Source organism: Sceloporus occidentalis, unplaced genomic scaffold (assembly GCF_023333645.1).
Source record: "Sceloporus occidentalis isolate IW3139 unplaced genomic scaffold, rSceOcc1.0.p SCAF_4, whole genome shotgun sequence".
Classification (NCBI taxonomy): Eukaryota; Metazoa; Chordata; class Lepidosauria; order Squamata; family Phrynosomatidae; genus Sceloporus; species Sceloporus occidentalis.
Genome location: NW_028316984.1, coordinates 123,857,527 through 123,878,722, shown reverse-complemented (window position 1 = coordinate 123,878,722; position 21,196 = coordinate 123,857,527). Strand labels below are relative to the sequence as shown.

At 40.6% G+C, this 21,196-nt stretch overlaps 1 protein-coding gene across 1 annotated transcript in view; it reads left to right on the top strand.

The window, feature by feature from the left end:
* LOC149314587 (inactive serine protease PAMR1-like) overlaps positions 1 to 18,676 on the top strand; it is a 95,534-nt gene extending 76,858 nt beyond the window's left edge. Inside the window, exons 8-12 of the mRNA XM_089521434.1 lie at positions 3,945 to 4,157; positions 6,058 to 6,124; positions 9,887 to 10,119; positions 13,488 to 13,780; positions 14,599 to 18,676. Of these exons, the coding sequence (XP_089377560.1) occupies positions 3,945 to 4,157; positions 6,058 to 6,124; positions 9,887 to 10,119; positions 13,488 to 13,780; positions 14,599 to 15,135 (1,343 nt within the window). The 3' untranslated portion in view covers positions 15,136 to 18,676. The remainder of the gene's footprint in view (positions 1 to 3,944; positions 4,158 to 6,057; positions 6,125 to 9,886; positions 10,120 to 13,487; positions 13,781 to 14,598) is intronic.
* The last annotated feature ends 2,520 nt before the right edge of the window (positions 18,677 to 21,196 follow it).

Genomic DNA, 21,196 nt, shown 5'->3' with positions numbered 1-21,196 from the left:
TTCTTCTTGTTTCATTATTATTACATTTTTTCTTAAATACTTTAGTGATGGACAAAGATGACATTTTATGTTGAGTAGTTTGACCCTAGTTTTATTGTTTCTGTGTTGTAAGATGTCTTAGAATTGTTGAAGAATCATCTCTACTGAAGCCTCTCTGTGCCTGTACTGACCTTCAGTTCTGATGGCCACTACTGGTGGGATATCTATTGCTGGAGAATGTTGTTCAGTCCTTGCCTTTGCCTGTCACTTAACATCTGTTTCCATCTTCCCCTTGAAACATCTCTAGCTTACTTACCAGAGACACAGGGAAATCACTTCACCTTCTGCCTTCCTTTTGATATCTTTGGGCAGCTGATTTTATTTGCCTTTTTTCTGAGCAATGGTAAACACTAGCTGCTTTTGCCAAATGGAAGCAGCTCATTCTACTACTACTGTAATTCTTTATGGCAAGGAAAAATGAGGATAAGATGTTTTCAGCTCTGTGGGAATTTCTCCCTGCTAAAAGTATAGAGTATACCTTGAGGTGGACTGGAGAACTCTCTGTCTGGGGAATCTCCACTGGCTTTCAGAACCAGAGTCCAGTCCTGGTGTTCAGAGACTTCTGTACCTGAGGACCTCATTATAGAGCTAACAAATAAGCCAGTCTGTAGTTCACATTGATTTACAAATTTTAAGCTGTCAATTGTTTATGTTGCAACTTGAAGTCAGAACTGTTAGTGCTGGAAGATTTAACTTCTTGTGTATCCGTTTATCAGAATTATTTATATATATATTAACTAACTAACTAACTGTAATCAACTGGTTGGGAAATGTCTGAAGATGTGCCAGTTTGAATATTGAGATGTGAGTCACACACATTTTGCAAGCCATTTCCAGTAGTCTTCCTGTATTTTTTCCCCTAAGTTTTCTGATGGAGAAATGCAAATTATGACTGGTTTGTGTTTTCAGTAATGGTAGCAATTCCAATTGGGAGCAATTCTAAATGGACCAATGAAACATTAGAATGAAGTAGCCATTGAGAGGATTTTGGTAACGGTGTTTTTAAAAGTGACACTATTTGGAACATGGCACATTATCCAAGGATACCTCTATAATTCTTATATTTTTGAATAGATTCCAAATTGCTGATGGTCCAAAACTCCTGTCTATTACTAGTAGACTGTGAAAGTGAGATAATAAGAATAACAATTTGCTGCTCTTACTCATGAATGACAAAATAATGTTACTTGCTGCTAATGTATTCCTAACATGTTATTTTTTATTGGTCTGATTACTTTAAAAAAGTGGCAGAATTGTCAAAAAAATTCCCCCAAGTGATCATTCTCTAAAAATGTTTGGAAGTAATGAGTAAATGTTATTTCTATCACCACTCAGTAACCACCCCAAAACTAAAGTTATTAGCAATCAGTATTTTATTTTTCAAAGTAACATTGGTCCCTACTCCTGTTATACCAAAAAGGAGGATGTTACAAGTGATGCTCTTAATTTCATCATATTATTTCTAAGTTTTGAGTACAAAAGAGTTGTATATGCTCCTGACATCTACATGGTCATTCCAGGATCTGAAAGAGCCCATTTGTTTTCAACTATACATGTATGAGAAAGAGAAATCATTAACACGTGGAGAGAAGCCACCACACATTTAGTTGTACCAGTGGGAGGTTTTTCATATTACAAGACTGTGACCATTAAATATCTCCAATACCACTTCCTTTCCCATCTTTGAATTAAAAATACTACCTAAAAGGCTTTGCAATATGTAAAACAGAAGTGAGAAAAGTCCACCAAGCCCTTACTATTGGGTCTTTCTTCAATCCTTTGGGCTCACACAAATCCTGGCCTATGGCAGTTTTAGCAAAACATACCACAGAGACCAGTCAGTACTCATCAAAGCATCCAGGTTTAGCAAATTACCCCCCCCCCTCCCCAAATTCCAACAAGAAATAGATTTCTGGTCACTTCTAGTGACCGTTTTCAAATAATTTTGGCTGATTTTTCCAGAGTTTTGGGACAGTGGGGTAGGGGAGGTGATTGGCTTACCCATATGTTGCAGTTGCTGACCCCCTAATGCAAATTCATTATTGGTAACAGTTGGTGTTTTTTTCTCTCTCTCGTTGCCACTCAGCATTGCTTTTTCTTCTACAAAAAATATGTAAACCTTCAGAGCTAGAATCATGGGAAGCACCCATTAATCAATCGAGAGGAAGTTATTGATTTCATCTTTGTCCCCTCCAACAACCCATAAAGCTGCTCCAGAAAGTTGGAGGAATCATTGGAATAACATGGGAGCTAACAGAGGAAGAAGGAAGGAGAAAAGAAATCATTTTCTCCCCTTCTGTTAGCTGGTGCTTGTAGGGCTTTCTCCATCTCTAATGTCATGGAATCAGAATGCCCTTGCATTTAGTGGTGGAAGACGGCTTCCATGTCAGTAGGTCAGTGAATTCATTCTGGAATTAATTCAGATTTCAAAGGAGCTGTCTATGGTGCTGAATATATATGGGGAATAGACTTCTGTGCCTTGCGTAGTGTCTTTAAAGTTCAGGCTGAAACTCAGAATGGCCTCACTGTATGCATGTGCAGAATACCTTTTTTCATGACAAGAAGAATACATTTGGATGCAACCTATTGTAATTAGAGTAGACCCTTCCCACCCGTGAAGTTCAGTTCCTGCCCAGCCACCCAGCCACCCCTCACAGATGTGGATGGTTGCACCCCAAATTATTCAGTAGTGGCAATGTGCACGCAGATGTGTCAGCATGTCTGTGTGCAAGTGCCACCACTGAATAATATGGGGTGTGGTGATCCATGGGTGGACAAATCTGTTCACCACTGATACAGAGGGTCCACTGTATTTCACTTTATATTTGGATGCCATCCCACTTTCTTTTCTGCATTGCCTTCAGCATTTTCGTTAGAGTGATAATTGACAATGGGTATCAGTAAATGAAAATGTGTTTTGTTGAGATGCTCTAGGGAAAAAAATGTCTTCATTAAATTCAGACAACTAGATGTCCCTTAACACCAACTATTCAAATTCAGAAATCCATTTGTTGGATGTAACTCTAGAATGTAATGGTCTAATAAAGCACTAAATAATAATAATAATAATAATAATAATAATAATAATAATAATAATGCTTTATTTATATGCAGCCTATTCGGACTAGGACTCAAAGTATCTTCTTTTTACTAGTCAAAGGAATTATTTCACTTTAATTACTTATTTGTATAGCTTTACTTGATTAAAGTAGGGATATTTACAGTTGGCCCACCCCATATGCGGGCTTCCCATATGTGGATTTGAGGTCATGCAGATTGGAAACCCTATTTAGATGTATGGCGCACATACCCATGGCTTGCATGCACACCCCATTCATCTAAATGGGGCTTGAGCATGCACGGAATTTGTTTTACACAGAGGGGTCTGGAATGGATCCCCCGCATAAAGCAAGGGTCCACTTTAATACTTGGTAAAAATTGATCTGATTTGATTAGCTGTTCTCAAACAGTGGTGCAGGTCTCCCAGGAGGGCCCAAGACTTGGAGGCCCTGATTGTTCCTCCTGTTCCCAAACTTTTATATGTGTAAAATTTGCACATGTGTTTACCAGTAGTTAAATATCAAATTCACTTAAATAAAACTCTTCTAATTTGAACAATGTTATTTCCCTATAAAACGTTAAACTATGAATATACATGGATGTGTGAATGAAAATATGCACACTAACTAAATGGAATATTTTTATCCATATGCTACATCAAGTTGTGGCATGTGTGCAACATCCACACATAGATGTAAAGGGGGTTCCTGGGTAAAAAGTTTGCGTACCACTGATATATTTGGTTCTGTTCCGGGAATGTACAAATGGTTGAATGATCAGCTACACAAGTTAGTATCTCATTAGTTGATATATTTGAAAAAATAACTTTCCTCCTCTCCCATTAGTCATTGAAGACAGGAACTGTTCAGATCCTGGTGCTCCAGTCAATGGGTTCAGGAAAATGATGGAAGATTCTTCACTTATGAATGGCCGCTATGCAAGAATTGGAACAGTTATTACATTCTTTTGCAATAATTCCTATATTCTCAGTGGCAGTGAGCAAAGGACCTGCCAAGAGACTGGAGAATGGTCAGGAAAACAGCCAATCTGCATAAAAGGTAATTTAGATACTCTTTTCTACAACCTGTAAACTGGCTTTGTTTTATGGGTTATTTTATGGACATACAGTGTGCCTGCATCATACATGGACACACTATACGCAGCTTTGAGCATATGATGAAAGCCGTGCGGGAGCACACGGGGCACAAGGGGCAGTGCATCCCATTTAGATTAATGGGATGTGCACCGGTGGCGCATGCGCGCCGCCATGCCACTGCACCACCGCCACATGCACAAGCCCCATTACTTTCAATGGGGCTCAAGCATACATGCTTTTTTTTTTACGCAGGGGGATCTGGAACAGACCCCCCCCCCACGTAACAAAGGGGCACACTGTACAAGCTCTTGTCTAACACACATCAGCACAAGAATTGACTTGCATCTGATACAGTGTGGTATAGCAGTTTGAGTGTTGGACTAAGACTATGGAGACCAGGGTTTGAATCCTAGTTTGGCCATGTAAACCCATTGGGTGACCTTGGGCAAGTCACACTCCCTTAGCCTGAAAGGATGGTAATGACAAACCCACTCTGAACAAACTTGCCAAGAAAACCCCATGATAGGTTTGCCTTAGCATTGCCATAAGTCTAACAACTTGAAAGCACACAACAACAACAACAACAACAACAAGAGAAGTAGATAGATTTGTCATTGCTCATTTGTGAAAGATTTTAGTAATAATTACAGTAGTTATATATGTATAGATTTTATAATTGATAGAAACCCAAAAGAAAATGCACAAACCTAATTTTCTGCAAGAACTATATGTCAGGATTTGAAAGAGTATATCTGTGTTTGATTGTCTCATGTGCTAATCCAATAGGGGTTGGAGGCTGTGAAATCTTTTTCACATGATAGGCTCATAATAACTTCTAGAACAGATTCCAACCCTAGTTTCTTGGAGTCCTAGTGCAGCATTCAAACCACTCCTCCATGCTGGCTGTACTGAATAACTTGCTGACTGGTGAATTCAACCTTTTCGTAAACCCCTCAGATTGAGTGTGTCTACTCTGGGATTGGTAATTAGCAAATGATTTCTAAGGTTCAGTAGGTGTATAGCAGGGATATACAACTTGTGTGCCTCTAGATGTTTGTGGGCTACAACTGTGTGTATAGCAGGGATATACAACTTGTGTGCCTCTAGATGTTTGTGGGTTACAACTGTTAAGACTTTATCACACAGGTTCCAAAGCAGAATTACAGCAGGATAGCAGTGTCTGTAGCAGTACTTTATCACACAATGCCATCGTATCTGTCCTGTAGCTGATTGATATTCCATCTGTTTCTAGAGTGTTCCTTTTCATTGATGGGCATAACCCATCAATGCATCCCAATTGCACTACTTTCCCACTATTGATTCACATGTGCCGTTCCTGCTACAGTTCCAATATGCAGGTAGTCACATGGTACAAGTGGGCATGGTTATGCTCTTCTTCCCCTTGCCCTTGTTATTCCCCAACAGGCTGTCCCCTCTCCCCATTTCTTTTCTTTTCTTTTACTTAATTTCTTTTTTTTCTTTTTCCTTAATCAATTGCTGTGCCTGCGCAATTAAAAAAAAATTAAACAAAAGAAATAGACCAAAAGACGTTGGAAAGTGCATAGGGCAGGAAGGCATGGCACTTGTGAAGAGCTGTATGAAAATGACTCCCCAAACCAGTATGCATGCATTTTCTATACTAACATGATTGTGGCATCTTAGCAGCCTCCATTTTAAACATATATCTAAAACATCTTCCTAGAAAAAGCTGTCCTGACAATAAAATACAGAACCTGCTTTTTAATGTGCTACTTAACCTCATCTTGAATTATTAGGGTCAAGAAGGGGTGGACAGGGATGTGGAGCATAATATTTGAGCTCTGAACATGGCAAAGGATTGTGCAACACTGTATTTTTTCTAGCTTGCAGAGAGCCAAAGATCTCTGACCTGGTGAGACAGAAAGTTCTGCCAATGCAGGTTCAGTCAAGGTGAGATTGCAATGCCTTAACTACAATGTTAATGAGAAGTGCTGTTGCTTTTCTTTCTGTGTCTTAACCTGGTTGGACATTTTTATGAGTTACTCTGATGTTCTGAAAATCATAGTAGGTAGCTGGTTGGATAGAAGCTCACTGGACATAGACATTGAAACTAAGGGTGTCAGCAAGAGTCAACTGTATGAGCAGAGGTGGTCGCACAGGGAAATATTATATTATTATTACATTAATAAGCACTATTGATAATAATTATCAATAATAATGTCCAATGTCTCTTTCACACTATACAATTATAATGTTATAATTCCATTTTGCCTGCATTGGCTGTATTCTATAGAATTCTAGGATTTGCAATTTAGGGTGGGGCATTTAGAATTCTCAGCCAGGAAGCTCTAGTGCCTCACTAAACTACAAACCGCAGGATGCCATTGGATTCTATCAGTTATAATGGAAATGTAATGCTATAGTTATGGACTCTGAAACTTCTGTTACAATCTGGATGAGAAAAATCTAATAGATGAAGTGGGGAAGAGGAAAGATCTTCTAAGGCAGGGGGGCAAAGATCAGGCTAAATCTGCACCTTCAGGGCTCCTATTCTGACCCTCATGTCCTTCAAAATATCATAGTGTGGAGTTTACCCAGTGTTTGTTCAGGTTCTCCCCTCCCTTATTCTTAAAGGCTGAAAAAACCTTTAGTTTGGCTTATGGTGGGTTTATACTGGCCTGAATAGTCCAGACTGCTCCTGGAGTATTCTGGCCCAAAGCTGCCCCAGATTGACCTTGTTACCAGGGTACTCTGGAGTGATGCTGGATGGCAGTCTATATGTGAGTATTGTTGTGCCACCCAGCACTACTGTCACTAGCACAAGTTGCTTCCTGAGAGGTAAAAAATGAGGCACCCAGCATCAATTACATGGCTGGCTATCTCTCGTGACCTTAGAGGGAGCAACTCACACCATCTCCAGAGGGCGCTATATTTTTGTGGAAACTCTAGAGCAGGGATGGTGAACCTTTTAGAGGCCGAGTGCCCAAACTGCAACCCAAAACCCACTTATTTATTGCAAAGTGCCATGTGAGAAAGAAAAATGGGCGGTGTCTCAAGAAACCAGGATGGATGACTAAGGAACTTTCAACTGAGCTAAGATTTAAACGGAGCATGTATAAGAAATGGAAAAAGGGGGAAATCATGAAAAAGGAATTCAAAGAAATAGCAGGCATGTGTAAGGGTAAAGTCAGAAAAGCTAAAGCACAGAATGAACTCAGACTTGCTAGAGAGGTTAAGAACAACAAAAAGGGCTTTTTTGGATATGTCCGCAGCAAAAGTAAGAAGAAAGAAATGGTAGGGCCACTGTGTGGAGAAGATGGCAAAATGTTAACAGGGGACAGAGAAAAGGCAGAATTACTCAACACCTTCTTTGCCTCTGTCTTCTCAGAAAAGGAAAAGGGTGCTCAACCTGAGGATAAAGGAGCAGAGGACAGATTGGGGGAATTTCAGCTCAGAATAAGTAAAGAGATAGTACAGGAATTCCTTGTTAATGTAAATGAATTTAAGTCTCCAGGACCAGATGAACTCCATCCAAGTGTATTAAAGAACTGGCAAATGTAATATCAGAGCCATTGGCATTAATCTTTGAAAACTCCTGGAAAACAGGAGAAATCCCAGCAGACTGGAGGAGGGCAAACTTTGTCCCCATCTTCAAAAAGGGGAAAAAAGAGGATCCCAACAATTATCGTCCAGTTAGTCTGACATCAATCCCAAGAAAGATTCAAGAGCAGATCATTAAACAAAGAGTCTGTGAACATCTAGAAGGCAATGCCATAATCACAAAAAGTCAACATGGGTTTCAGAGAAACAAGTCATGCCAGACAAATCTAATCGCTTTCTTTGATAAAATTACCAGCTTAGTAGATGAAGGGAATGCTGTGGATATAGTATATCTTGATTTCAGTAAGGCCTTTGACAAGGTTTCCCATGACATTCTTGCAAACAAGCTTGTAAAATGTGGGCTAGAAAAGGTCAGTGTTACATGGATTTGTAACTGGTTGACCGTCCGAACGCAGAGGGTGCTCAACAATGGCTCCTTTTCATCCTGGAGGGAAGTGACCAGTGGGGTCCCACAGGGCTCTGTCCTGGGCCCAGTGCTATTCAACATCTTTATCAATGACCTGGATGACAGAATTGGGAGCATACTTATCAAATTTGCAGATGACATCAAATTAGGAGGAATAGCTAATACCCCACAGGACAGGATCAAAATTCAAAATGACCTGAATAGACTAGAAAGCTGGGCCAAAGCTAACAAAATGAAATTCAGCACGGAGAAATGTAGGGTGTTGCAGTTAGGGTGGAAAAATAAAATGCACAAATATAGGATTGGGGACACCTGGCTGAATGAAACTACATGTGAAAGGGATCTGGGAGTCCACATAGACCACAAGTTGAACATGAGTGAACAGTGTGATGCGGCAGCTAAAAAGACCAATGCAATTTTAGGCTGCATCAATAAAAGTATAGTGTCTAGATCAAGAGAAGTAATAGTGCCACTGTATTCTGCTCTGGTCAGGCCCCACCTGGAATATTGTGTCCAGTTCTGGGCGCCACAATTCAGAAAGGACATTGAGAAACTGGAGCGTGTCCAAAGGAGGGCGACTGAAATGGTGAAGGGTCTGGAAACCATGTCCTATGGGGAACGACTTAGGGAGCTGGGAATGTTTAGCCTGGAGAAAAGAAGGTTAAGAGGTGATATGATAGCCCTGTTTAAGTATTTGAAGGGATGTCATGTTGAGGAGGGAGCAAGCTTGTTTTCTGCTGCTCCAGAGAACAGAACCCGGAACAATGGATGCAAGCTACAGGAAAAGAATTCCACCTGAACATTAGGAGGAACTTCCTGACAGTGAGGGCTGTTCGACAGTGGAACACACTCCCTCGGAGTGTAGTGGAGTCTCCTTCCTTGGAGGTCTTTAAACAGAGGCTGGATGGCCATCTGTCAGGGATGCTTTAATTTGGATTTCCTGCATGGCAGGGGGTTGGACTGGAAGGCCCTAGTGGTCTCTTCCAACTCTATGATTCTATGTCCCTCTGTCTTTCTAGTAACAAACTCTGTGCTGGGGTGATGGCACATGTGCCCACAGAGAGGTCTCTGAGTGCCATCCCTGGCACGCGTGCTATAGGTTCGCCATCACTGCTTTAGAGCAAACAATTTGGTTTTTTTAATGTGGTTTAAAGCAGGGATGACTTGGATTCAATGCTGAACTGCCCTTCTCTCATGACGACAGTCTAGAGTCGAGTCAGGGCTTTGGCCCTGCATTGTGTGGACAGAATGATGTGAGGGTGGTGGGGAACCTATGTAAATGGCCCATGCCCCTAGTTACTTCCAGTACGACCTTTAAACTAAAATATGATTACATTTTAAATCATAGATTTTCTTCCTTTGCCCCATTCACCAGATTATGCAGCTCTCATAAACATTCCTGAAATTGAAAGTTTTCATGGTTCTGTTCCAAAGGAAAACCCAAACACTGCTGTTACAGGAGTGGCTAAATTGCTACATTGCTACAACATAGCAGTTGTAAGGTATCTTTAAATACAGAGCCTGGAAAAGTTACCATTTTGACACAATTTCCCAACCCCACCCTTCCCAGCAGCCTACTACACAAACAGTCCTAAGATTGCTTAATGTAGTTTCTGATAATGACAAAGTCATTGCAAGGTTTGGGCCTTTGGTTATATTCTCATTTCCTTTATGCATCAAAACAGAGAGACTCCCTTGCATCAGCTCTATTCATCTGCATTTAACAAGCAGAAGCTGGAAGCATATCCAACCAAAAAACCATTACTACCATTTGGAGAACTACCTCCAGGTTTCCAGCATCTTCACACACAGCTTCAGTATGACTGTATTTCTCCCTTCTATCGTCGCCTGGGAAGCAGCCGAAGAACCTGCCTGAAAACAGGGAAATGGAGTGGAAGGGCTCCTTCTTGTATTCCAAGTAAGACAATAGTTCCAATGCATGCAACAACAGCTTGCAAAATTACCAAGACATTACCAGAAATCATGATGTTTCTATTAACTTGCTTTACACATCTTAATGGGGCCTAAATACCCTAGAGGCACTTCTCATTTTGGAAGCTAAGCAGGGCCAGCTCTGGTTAGTACTTTTATGTGAACCCGGCAATGAATACCAGGCACTTTAGGCTATATTTCAAAGGAAGGAACTGGCAAAATCATCTCTGAATATTCCTTGCCTGAGAAAACCCTATGAGCCTTATGGGGTAACCATAAGTCGATGGGTGACTTTAAGGCACATACAGACACACACACACACACGTATCTTAGCCATACCAACTTGTTAGCTATAACAATTCATATAGCTCATGATATCATAGCCTGGTAAGATAGGCCAGTTTTATTTTACCCATATTGTTCATTTGGGGGCATAGGCAGGTAGCAGTGGTGTACAAATAGCTGCAACTAAACTGATGTCACCAGCTAAATTTCCATATGTAAATAGAGTAGTTGCTACATCATCTGCTAAATTTGTATATATAGTTTTAGCACATTCTAAGAATGTAGTTCCAAGGTTTACTTGAGACCTTTGTAGAAGGAGGCATGTTGTGCTGAGTCCCAAGCCAGAACCGCAGCTTCCAGGCCTAGTCAAGCTGCTGCTTGGCTTAGGCCTAAGACATCTCCTGATGGCTGAGCCATTGCAAGACTTTACCATGAGACCTGGCGGTGACTCTCATCCAGATCTTTGGTGTAGTCTCACTTCAAATCTTATGAGGCTTTTGGGGATTTTCAGCAGACCTATATATAGATCTGCAGGATCCAGAATCAGCCATTTTCTTCTGAACCTTAAGCATAACCCACCCCCCTCTCTTGGTACCATTATATTCCCTTGTGAAGCCCCAGATCACAGTTGATCACCTTTAGGGTCCGGAAAGGAAATTATATTGTGGCATGATATTGTCTGCCAACTCCATGCTGGACTGCAATCAGGACTATTCACCTTATCAGTGCTGCTCATGGACAGATACACAAAGGGAGAGGAGACATAGATCACTAGTTAAATTAGAAGGAAGAAAGTCCTGGTGCTGCTGGACAGTTAGTGAGGAGGGAGTGAAGCTACAATTTGGTCATCTGCATTTGCTTCCCCTCTCACAGGCTGTTTTGTTTGCCCCACGGATTGACACCTGTGGCAAGCATTGCCAGATGCTTACCAGACCCCTGTTGATTAATGGAAACCACCAAGCCTGATGCCTCCTCCAACCTTACCTATGTGGTGTGATTGTACTTGAATGTATTTACAATTGTTTGGTGCATTAAAGTCATGGCTGTCTGACTTAAGCATATCACAATGTCTGTCATTGGCATTTATTTAAAAATAGGAACATAGCCATTTCAATGTAAAAAAGGATGAGAAAAAAACATTGGTCATAACCTGTGCTCTTGGTGCTAATATAATTTTTAGAGAGTCAGTGTGGTATAGTGGTTGAGTATTATGACTCTGGAGACCAGGGTTCAATTCCCACTTGACCATGAAACCCACTGGATGACCTTGGGCAAGTCATATGCTCTCAGCCTTAGGGGAAGGCAATGGCAAACCTCGTCTGAACAAATCCTGCCAAGAAAACCCCACAATAGCTTTGCCTTAGGGTTGTTATAAATTGGAAATGACTTGAAGGCACCCAAGACGTTCAGGAACATAGCATTGTGCAATCAACTGCTACCTCTGCAGTCTGGAATCTCTGTTGTGTGAAGAGCTTGTCTTGTCTAAATCTCTGTATAAAATTTGACCCTTTGATGCAGAGCCTGGAAAGTCACATTTAAGATAAATAAATGTAAAGCCATCCTGAAGCCATCCATAATTAAGCAATAGTGAGATGATGTTGTAGGTCCCAGAATATCACCCTACCACTGCCCAGTTTGTTTAGCTTTAATGTACTGTTATAGACATTTACCTTAAAAGCAATTTTCCAAGATCTGCATCAATGGCATCACTAGATAATAATCAATAAATGTTCCTAACAAGATACAAAAAGAGCCCTTTACAAACGTAATTATCACCACAGTTTTAATCCTGATTCCCTTCAGTGGGATTGAGCATGTGCCCAAAGAGATCAGAGGGACCTTAAAATGCTTGATTTCATGGAATGAAAGAGTTAGAAGGGATTATGAGGGCCATATAGTCCAACTTCCTATTGTGCAGGAAATCCAGGAATACACAACTAAAACATGCATTTGGGCTGTATTGTCTTCTTTAAGAGGAAGCTGCATATCAAATCTCAGGGGTATTTCAAAGGTGGATTCCTCCATTGGCAAAAGGCTCTTGTGGTCCCTTCCAATTCTATGATTCGGGAGGTAACTATACATACCTCCCAATACGGTTCCCCCGTCAAGTGCTGGGGTTGGCCGAGGGCGCACTGTCCATATTGGCCTCACCCCTAGCACGTGATAGAGGCGTCAAAATGGTGGCACCCTGTACACATGGGCACCGTCATTTTGACGCAACGGATGCTTAGCGTTCACACATCCTGGCGTGTTTGTGATGCCGCAAGTGCATCATTGGCGCATTGCGGCATCACAAATGCGCTGCATTAAGAACACACTTTTTAAGGGTTCTTTTTGCTCCGCAGGGAAGCCCCGCGGTCTGGAGGCTGCAGCTTTCCCACAGAGCAAACCAGGGCGGCAGGAGACCGCCCTTTTTGGGTGGTCTGTATCCCGCTATTGATTACTTATTGTTATCCTTGAATATCTTCACTTCTGGGATTATATGTGAAAACTGTTTATATATGTACATATTATATCACAGCAATGAAATAACCATTAGACACTCCACTTTAATGAGAGAAGAACAGAGTTGTGTTTGAAGGGTTACTATTCTCCATTCCACAACGAAGCACCTTCTGTTGTGAGTCTAGCTTTTGTTCACATCATATGGAAGTACCTTCCTCCTTGACAAAGCCAGAACGTAACTTCTTAGAACTTGCCATTATAATAACCTGCTTCTTCTGGGCCTTTATTCATATTTGACTAAGTTAATAACAAAGGACAAACTCCAACTAGAGTAGATCCCTCATATAAATGGGACTTGTTAAGCCAACATGTATTTAAGTCCCATTGATTCAATGTGTCTACTCAAGTTGGGACTAACAATTGTAGCCACAAAGCTTTTTTCTCTCTAAAATTACAGTTTGATTTTAGAAAGTTTATAATAAGATATAATTCAGATTATTTGGTATATTTGGTATAGCCCCCTTCTAAACAGTTTGAGTGCTAAGTGAACTTATAATTTGGACCCAGGTAGTTGTAAAGATAAAAGAAATCTGATTTCCTTTTCTTCTTGTGTTTTTGGTCCAGTCTGTGGAAAGACAGAAAGCAACACTCTTCAAAAACCATCTGCAGCCAGATGGCCTTGGCAAGCAGCCATCTATAGGAGACCCAATGGGGTGAAGGCTCCCAGTCACAGAAAGGGTGCGTGGATACTGATTTGCAGTGGGGCCCTGCTGAATGAACGCACAGTAGTTGTGGCAGCTCATTGTGTCACCAATCTGGGGAAGATTACTGTTCTCAAAACAGCAGACATAAGAGTTGTTCTTGGGAAGTACTACAGAGATGATGATCGAGATGAGAAGACTGTGCAAAATTTACGGGTGAGTAGGATACTGAGGCACTATGACACTATGCCTAAATACAGATGGATGCTAATTCCTATAGAAAATAACTGGATGGCACTCAGTGCTCTACAGGAAAAGAGAAGACCTCAGAAAAGTTACTGTTTTGGATGACAACTTCCAAGATACTTTGGTCAGAATGGCCAGTTGTCTCTGTGACTGTAGTTGCTGTAATATTTCGTCCAAAAAAAGTAATTTTTCCAGGTTCTGAAAAAGATACAATTGAGAGACTGTAAGCTTATAGGTACCTATTCAGAGATAAGTCCCTTTGAAATAATGGTTTAATTATTTCAATGTATGATTAAGATTTACATGTCAGAAACCATTTACTTTTGAAGTGATATGGAAGTGGAATGAAAGATATCTATCTGTGTTAATTTATTACTGCTACTGTCTAGAAGGCATTTCTCACTTATCATGGTGATTATTTCTTTATTAAATATTTGGTGTCTCAGACAAGACTGTTAAAGTGTGTGTGATGAGAGAGAACAAGAGACAGAGAGGGTTTTCTTAGGCAACAAATACTCAGAGGTGATTTCCCAGTTCCTTCCTCTGAAATATAGCCTACAGCACTTGGCATTCAGTGATGCCTCCTACTAAAGCAGGCCCCTCCCATCCAAGTGCTGACCGTTAAAGCCTTCCAAATGGTAGGGAATCAGCAGGAAAAACAGCTCCCTCCCAGTCTTGAAATGTCCCCAGTGTTATATTTCATGACAATGTTAGAATGAAAATGTAGTGGGTAAAACATTTTGAATCCTAACATTCAGTTCTCTTTTTCTTTCTGGATTCTTTCCTAGATTTCAGCCATTATAGTGCACCCTAATTATGATCCTATATTGCTTGATTCTGACATAGCCATCATTAAGCTCCTGGACAAGGCCAAAATTAGCAACCGCGTCCAGCCTATATGCTTGGCCTCGATACGCGATATTGACCCACCTTCTGATGACTTGCAAATAGTGATTACTGGTTGGAAGATACTGACAGATGTTGCTGATCCAAGCTACAAGAATGACACAATCCGTATGGGGAGTGTTCAGATAGTGGACTCCCTGCTGTGTGAGCAGCAATATGAGGAAAATGGAATCCAGGTCAGCGTTACTGATAGCATGTTTTGTGCCAAGCAGCACCCTACTGCCTTTTCCAATATCTGCCCTGCTGAGACTGGAGGGATTGCAGCAGTACCTTTGCCAGGAAGATCATCTCCCGAGTTAACCTGGCATCTCATGGGGTTAGTAAGCTGGGGTTATGATAAAACATGCAGTCTAGAACTCTACACTGGTTACACCAGAGCAATTCCTTTCAAAGACTGGATTGAGAGGAACATGAAATGAACTACCCAGTCCAAAACTGTTTCCTTTCTTTGCTATTTTAAAAAATATATTAAATGTATCAGTTTCTCTCATAGTCTCTGATGCTTTAGGCTTTTTATCACATTGATGCAAGACTTATGGGATAAAACTAAAGCAGGTGCCTCAGAAATCTGCCATGAATCTAGCTGTTCAGTGAGGCCAGTTCAGATTATTTGGCCAGAGGCTCTGAGTGTGGCAAATGGTTGACGTGGCTCAATTGTACCCTTTCTCTTGGTGGAAGTAGGTATGCTTGGATCATGGGCTGTAATAAGAACATGGATAACCACAAGTAGCTACATTCATTCTATATTTAATGATCATTTGGATAAAATATTTGGAAAAGTCTGAGATAGTTAGAAGACTGGAAAAAAATAATTAAGAGACTGGGTGAATTTGTTATAGTCTAAGTATGTGTCATGTATTATGTTATATTCTTTCCCCTCTTGAGTATTAAACACACTCAAATAAACAAAGGTTTATTTTAAACCTGAAAACTAACATTGGATAATGAATTTGATAATGACTTGTCTGCCAAGTAACATCTGTTTATCTGCCATGGGATCCTGAATATGAGAATATGATCCAGGTACACTTATATCATGTGGAATGTTGTATTGCTATTATTGTTATGTGCCTTTACAAAGTTCAAAGACTAAATTTTCCAAGCTCTGATGAAGGCATGTCTACTCCTTAAGTGATAACCTTCCCCAGCCTTGCTACCTTTCAGATATGATCCCCAATTTGACTCATAATTCCTTAGCCATCTAGCTATGTCTTCTATCCAATTTCTTTCAAGTCACATTAGATGGTTTGGTAAGTTGATGGCATGCACAAAAGAGAGAAGGATACTGGAAGAAGTATGGTTATAAATTGTGTAGAAATACATTTTATCAGATCTTCTAAAAAGATCATGCCAGATTGGAGAAAGAAATCCTAGAGGTCCAAGTGGGGTACAGGAAAGGAAGAGGCACTTGTGACCACATTGCAAACATACAAAGGCACACCAGGGAATTCCAAAAGAAAATCAGTATGTGCTTTATAGACTACAGCAAAGCCTTTGATTGCACAGATCATGAAAGTCTATGGAATGCCCTTAAAAACATGGGCGTGCCAACACATCTGTTAGTCCTGATGAGAAATCTGTATTTGGAAAAGAGATCAATGTCAGAACAGAACATGGAGAAACAGAATGGTTTCTAGTTGTCAAAAGAGTCAGACAAGGCTGCATGTTATCACCCTACTTGTTTAATTTATATGCAGAACATATGGTACGGAAAGCTGGCTTGGACACAGAAGAAGGAGGAGTGCAAATAGGAGGAAGGATTATCAACAATTTAAAATATGCATATGACACCATAATACTAGCAGAAAACATCAAAGACGTGGAACAAGTACTAAGGAAGATCAAGGAAGAAAGTTAAAGGCAAGACTACTGTCAAATATAAAGAAAACAGAAATAATGACAATGGAGAATCTAGACAAACCTAGACAATGAAGAAATAGAAGTAGTAAAAGAATTCTCATACCTGGGATCAAACATTGATAGAAACAGGGATTGCAGTCAGGAAATCAGAAAAAGATTAAGAATGGGGAGAGTGGCTATGAAAGAACTAGAAGGGGTTCTAAAATCCAAAGATATACAGCTGAACACAAAAGTTAGAATCATAAAAGCCATTGTTCTCTCTATTGTATGAATGTGAGAGCTGGACAGATAAGAAAACAAGATAAGAAGAAAATCAATTTATCTGACATGTGGCACTGGAGATGACTGCTGAGGGTCCTTTGGACAGCCAAAAGGACAAACAAATGGGTCCTGGAATAGATCAAACTGGAAATCTCCCTGGAAGATTAAGGCTGTCATACTTCAGACACATCATAAGAAGGCAAAATCCACTGGAAAAAAACCCAATAATGCTAGGAGAGGTGGAGGGAAGCAGAAAGAGAAGAAGGATGTTTGCTAGATGGATGGGCTGTATTAGGGAAGTCACAGGTATGAGTCTGCAGGAACTAAACAGAGTAGTGGAGGACAGAGAGTCTTGGAGATGTCTCATCGACAGAGTCGCCATGGGTCAAAATCAACTCGATGGCAGTTAACAACAAAGTCTTTGGGAGACACAGTGTGATGTAGTACTTTGAATATTGGACTAGGATGCCAGGAGATCTGAGTTTAAATTCCCACTGTCCAATGGAAGCCTACTGGGGAATCTTGGGCAAGTCACAATCTCCCAGCCTTAGAAGAAGGCAATGATAAATCTCCTCTGAATAATGATAGGTTACCATAAGCCAGAAACAAGTTGAAGGCACAAAATAACAACAGCAAGTCTTTTACTTTTGGCTGATACGTTATCACCTCTAAGTAGGGGAACCAAGAGTATGAGCCTGTACAAGACTGTCTCCCATGCTGTCTGACCCCTTAGAGAAGTGGTAGGGAACCTATGGCCCTCCAGGTTCTGATGAAATACCATTCCCACCATGCCTCACCACCAGGCAAGCTGAAGGATGTTTTAGCCAGACTCATGAGGGCTTGGAGTAGCTACTCCAGTGGTGAGACATGATGGGAATGGTAATTCGTCAGAACCTGGAGAGCCACGGGTTCCCTACCCCTACCTTAGAGAAGTTATGTGAAAACAATATTCTAAGGTTCCCAGAGTGAAAACTAGAGAGGTCCCTTTCATGGTTGCACTGAAGAGGAAATGGCAGTAGCAAATGTTTGTAGCTATTGCTTTTCACACAAACAAGCAACAACTGCTGAAATCACTTCTTTTACAGAACTGTTAAATGTACAAGAGCCCTGTCTACATTTCACTCTGGCAATCCTAATTTGGAGACATGATGTCTAGAATGAAATTTGAATTGACATAGGAAGGAAACAGCTAGCAGAGGTTTTAGCAAAGATTATTTTATCAGCAGCATTCGAAACAAAGGAAGACTTCAAATATTCCAAACCAGAGAAGGTAGAAAAGAGGGAGGTCAAGCCAACAAGGAGGCTGTTCCTGTCAATGCAGGTAGGATTTGGTCTAGGGCTCGTACCATGCATCATTTTGTACTGGCCAAAGGGCACAAAACAGTGAATGAAAATGAACTGAGTAGACATAAAGGACACATTTCACAGATAAGCAATCAATTAGTCCAGTGCTGCAAAATCTCTTCCATGCCTTTGTTCCAGAAGCATAGTTAAGTAATGTTAGATGCTTGATTTAATAATCTAATGGGTTCCTTTTAATTGCCCATCTTTATTACTTCAGTGGGTGCATAGTTCATATGACTCCATCCCTGCCTCTTGCACTGCCATTCCATACTTTGCAACTGGTTCGACATTCCTGACATTCTAGAGCAGCTAACAAAAATCTGCCAACAATGTTTGTTATTTTTTTAAAATGCTGAACATGTGTAGTTTTACATTTTGCTTAAATCATGACACCAGCATGACCACAGAATCAAGTGGAATTTGCTTCTACTTTCCTGATATTGAAGGCTCCATTTTGTTGTAGGAAAGGATAAATATATCTCTAAGTAAATAAAGTGCCTGTAAATGATTTGTTTACTGTTATGATTTATTTTAGCTATATTCTATTTTAAACCGTATGTTGTAAGCAGCTTTGGATCCTGCCTTGAGAGAAAACTGAATTATTATTAAATAAAGAACCATTTAGAATCATAGAATCCTAGAGTTGGAAGAGACCACAAGGGCCATCCAGTCCAACCCCCTGCCATGCAGGAACTCACAATCAAAGCACCGCCAACAGATGGCTATCCAGCTTCTGCTTAAAGACCTCCAAAGAAGGAGACTCCACCACTCTCTGAGGGAGTGTGTACCATTGTCAAACAGCTCTGACTGTCAGGACATTCCTCCTAATGTTGAGGTGGAATCTCTATTCCCAGAGTTGTATCCATTGTTCCATGTTCTAGTCTCTGGAACAGGAGAAAACAAGCTTGTTCCATCCTCAGTGTAACCCCCCCCCCCCTTGAAATACTTACACAGGGTGATCATAACCATCTCTCTTCCAGGCTAAACATACCCAGCTCTCTAAGTCTTTCCTCATAAGGCATGGCTTCACCATTTTTGTGGCCCTCCTTTGAACACACTCCAATTTGTCAACATCCTTTTTGAATTGTGGTGCCCAGAACAGGACACAGTATTCCAGGTGAGGCCTGACCAAAACAGAATAGAGTGGCACTATTACTTCCCTTGATCTGGACACTCTACTTCTGTTGATGCAGCCTAAAATAGCATTGGCCTTTTTAGCTGCTGCATCACACTGTTGACTAATGTTCAACTTGTGGTCTACTAGGACTTCTAGATCCCTTTCACAAATAGTCTCTTTCAGCCATGTGTCCCCCATCCTATATTTATGCATTTCATTTTTTCTACCTAAGTGCATTATCTTACATTTCTCCCTGTTGAAGTTCATTTTGTTAGTTTTGGCCCAGCTTTCTAATCTATTAAGATTATTTTGAATTTTGATCCTGTTCTCTGGGGTATTAGCTACTCCTCCTAATTTGGTGGTATCTGCAAATTTGATAAGCATGTCCTCCATTCCTTCATCCAAGTCATTGATAAAGATGTTGGAATAGCACTGGGCCCAGATAGAACCCTGTAGCACCAGGTTCTGCACTATGTCAGACTCCATCCGTGCCTGATTATATATACAATAGTGGTAGAATTGAAAGATTCATATCAATATTACTCTGGATCAGTATGCAAAGGGATCTTTTTAGCAACTTTGAGACTGACAAAGAACTTTGTAGCATAAGATTGTGTAAACTTGAGTCTACTTCCTCAGATGCATGGAATGAAGTAACTAGGAACAGACCTTTATAAGCAAACTGTGTGTGTGAATAGCAATAGAAATGCAAAACTTGCAGGTAGGGTGAAGAGGTGACAAGTTCAGTTTTAACATCCAGATACCCATGATCCCCCAAGTTGTTGGGTTTTTGGTGGTTTTTTTTTTTTTTTCATTTTTAATGCTATTCATACATTTCACTCCATACATCTTTTTTTCCTCAGTCTCAAAGGTGCTACAAGATCTCTTTGCATATATATATGCACACACACACACATGCGCATGCATGCATATATATGGACGATATGCTGCTAAGGTGACTAGAGTCAGCCTCCCTGGCCTGGTGCTGATGTGATGCCCTCCTTATCTGCCCCTTCCTTGCTGTTTATGAGTTGGGAATGGTGGCAGGGCTGCAAGATCTTATTCTGATCCTGAGGGCAGAAATTCAAGGGGGGGGGGCTTTTAATGAGGATTGCTTTTCCCCAGATTGTCCCCAACTAGGATGGTCAGTGGAGGCAACCTGTATTGGCAATTCTGGGAGTGGTGGATTTTATTTTATTTTATTTAAGTTTCCAAGCCTTGCTTGAAAACCCAGTTTAATTGCACCATTGTTTGGCTTGGCATTCAAGAAAAAAACAGTACACACATTTGGGGGAAAAGGTTTAACCCAGACTTCCCATCTCTGTGAGGGAAATGTTTCAAGCACTGTTGTTGTTTTTAGCTGTGTGGGATTTTCCCTCCTGCAAGTAAAAGCTACTATTCCAGCTTTATGGTCATTTGGAGAATGATTTGGGGGACTCTAGCAGCCGGTGTTCCACTTTAGAAGAATACCGATTATATTCTCTTCTACCTTGTTCCAAGGAAGTTAATCTACTGCCTACTTCCCAGAATGCCAATTAAGAAGAAATTGTTCAAACAGAAGAAAACTGACTAAATCCTTGTAATTTCCCAGGAAAGTCCAGTTCCAGCAATTTCCCATGCCTGGTTCAAAAGAGAAAAGAAAAAAATTCATTGATTTACTCCATCTCCAACAGAGGTCAGCAGAGCTTTGGAGGACTGATTTTAAATCACAGAAGCTTATATCTGTAAAGAAACTATACATATTTCCAAATTAACCCATCTGTATGTACTCATCATTGCTCTCTGGGAATAACCTTGCTCATTGAAGTTTAAATTTTCAAAGGTGGCGTTTTGTGCAGTTGCCTTACTTTGTTCATTTAGTTGGATGAAGAATGCTGTGTTACTTTGTAAGACTGCAT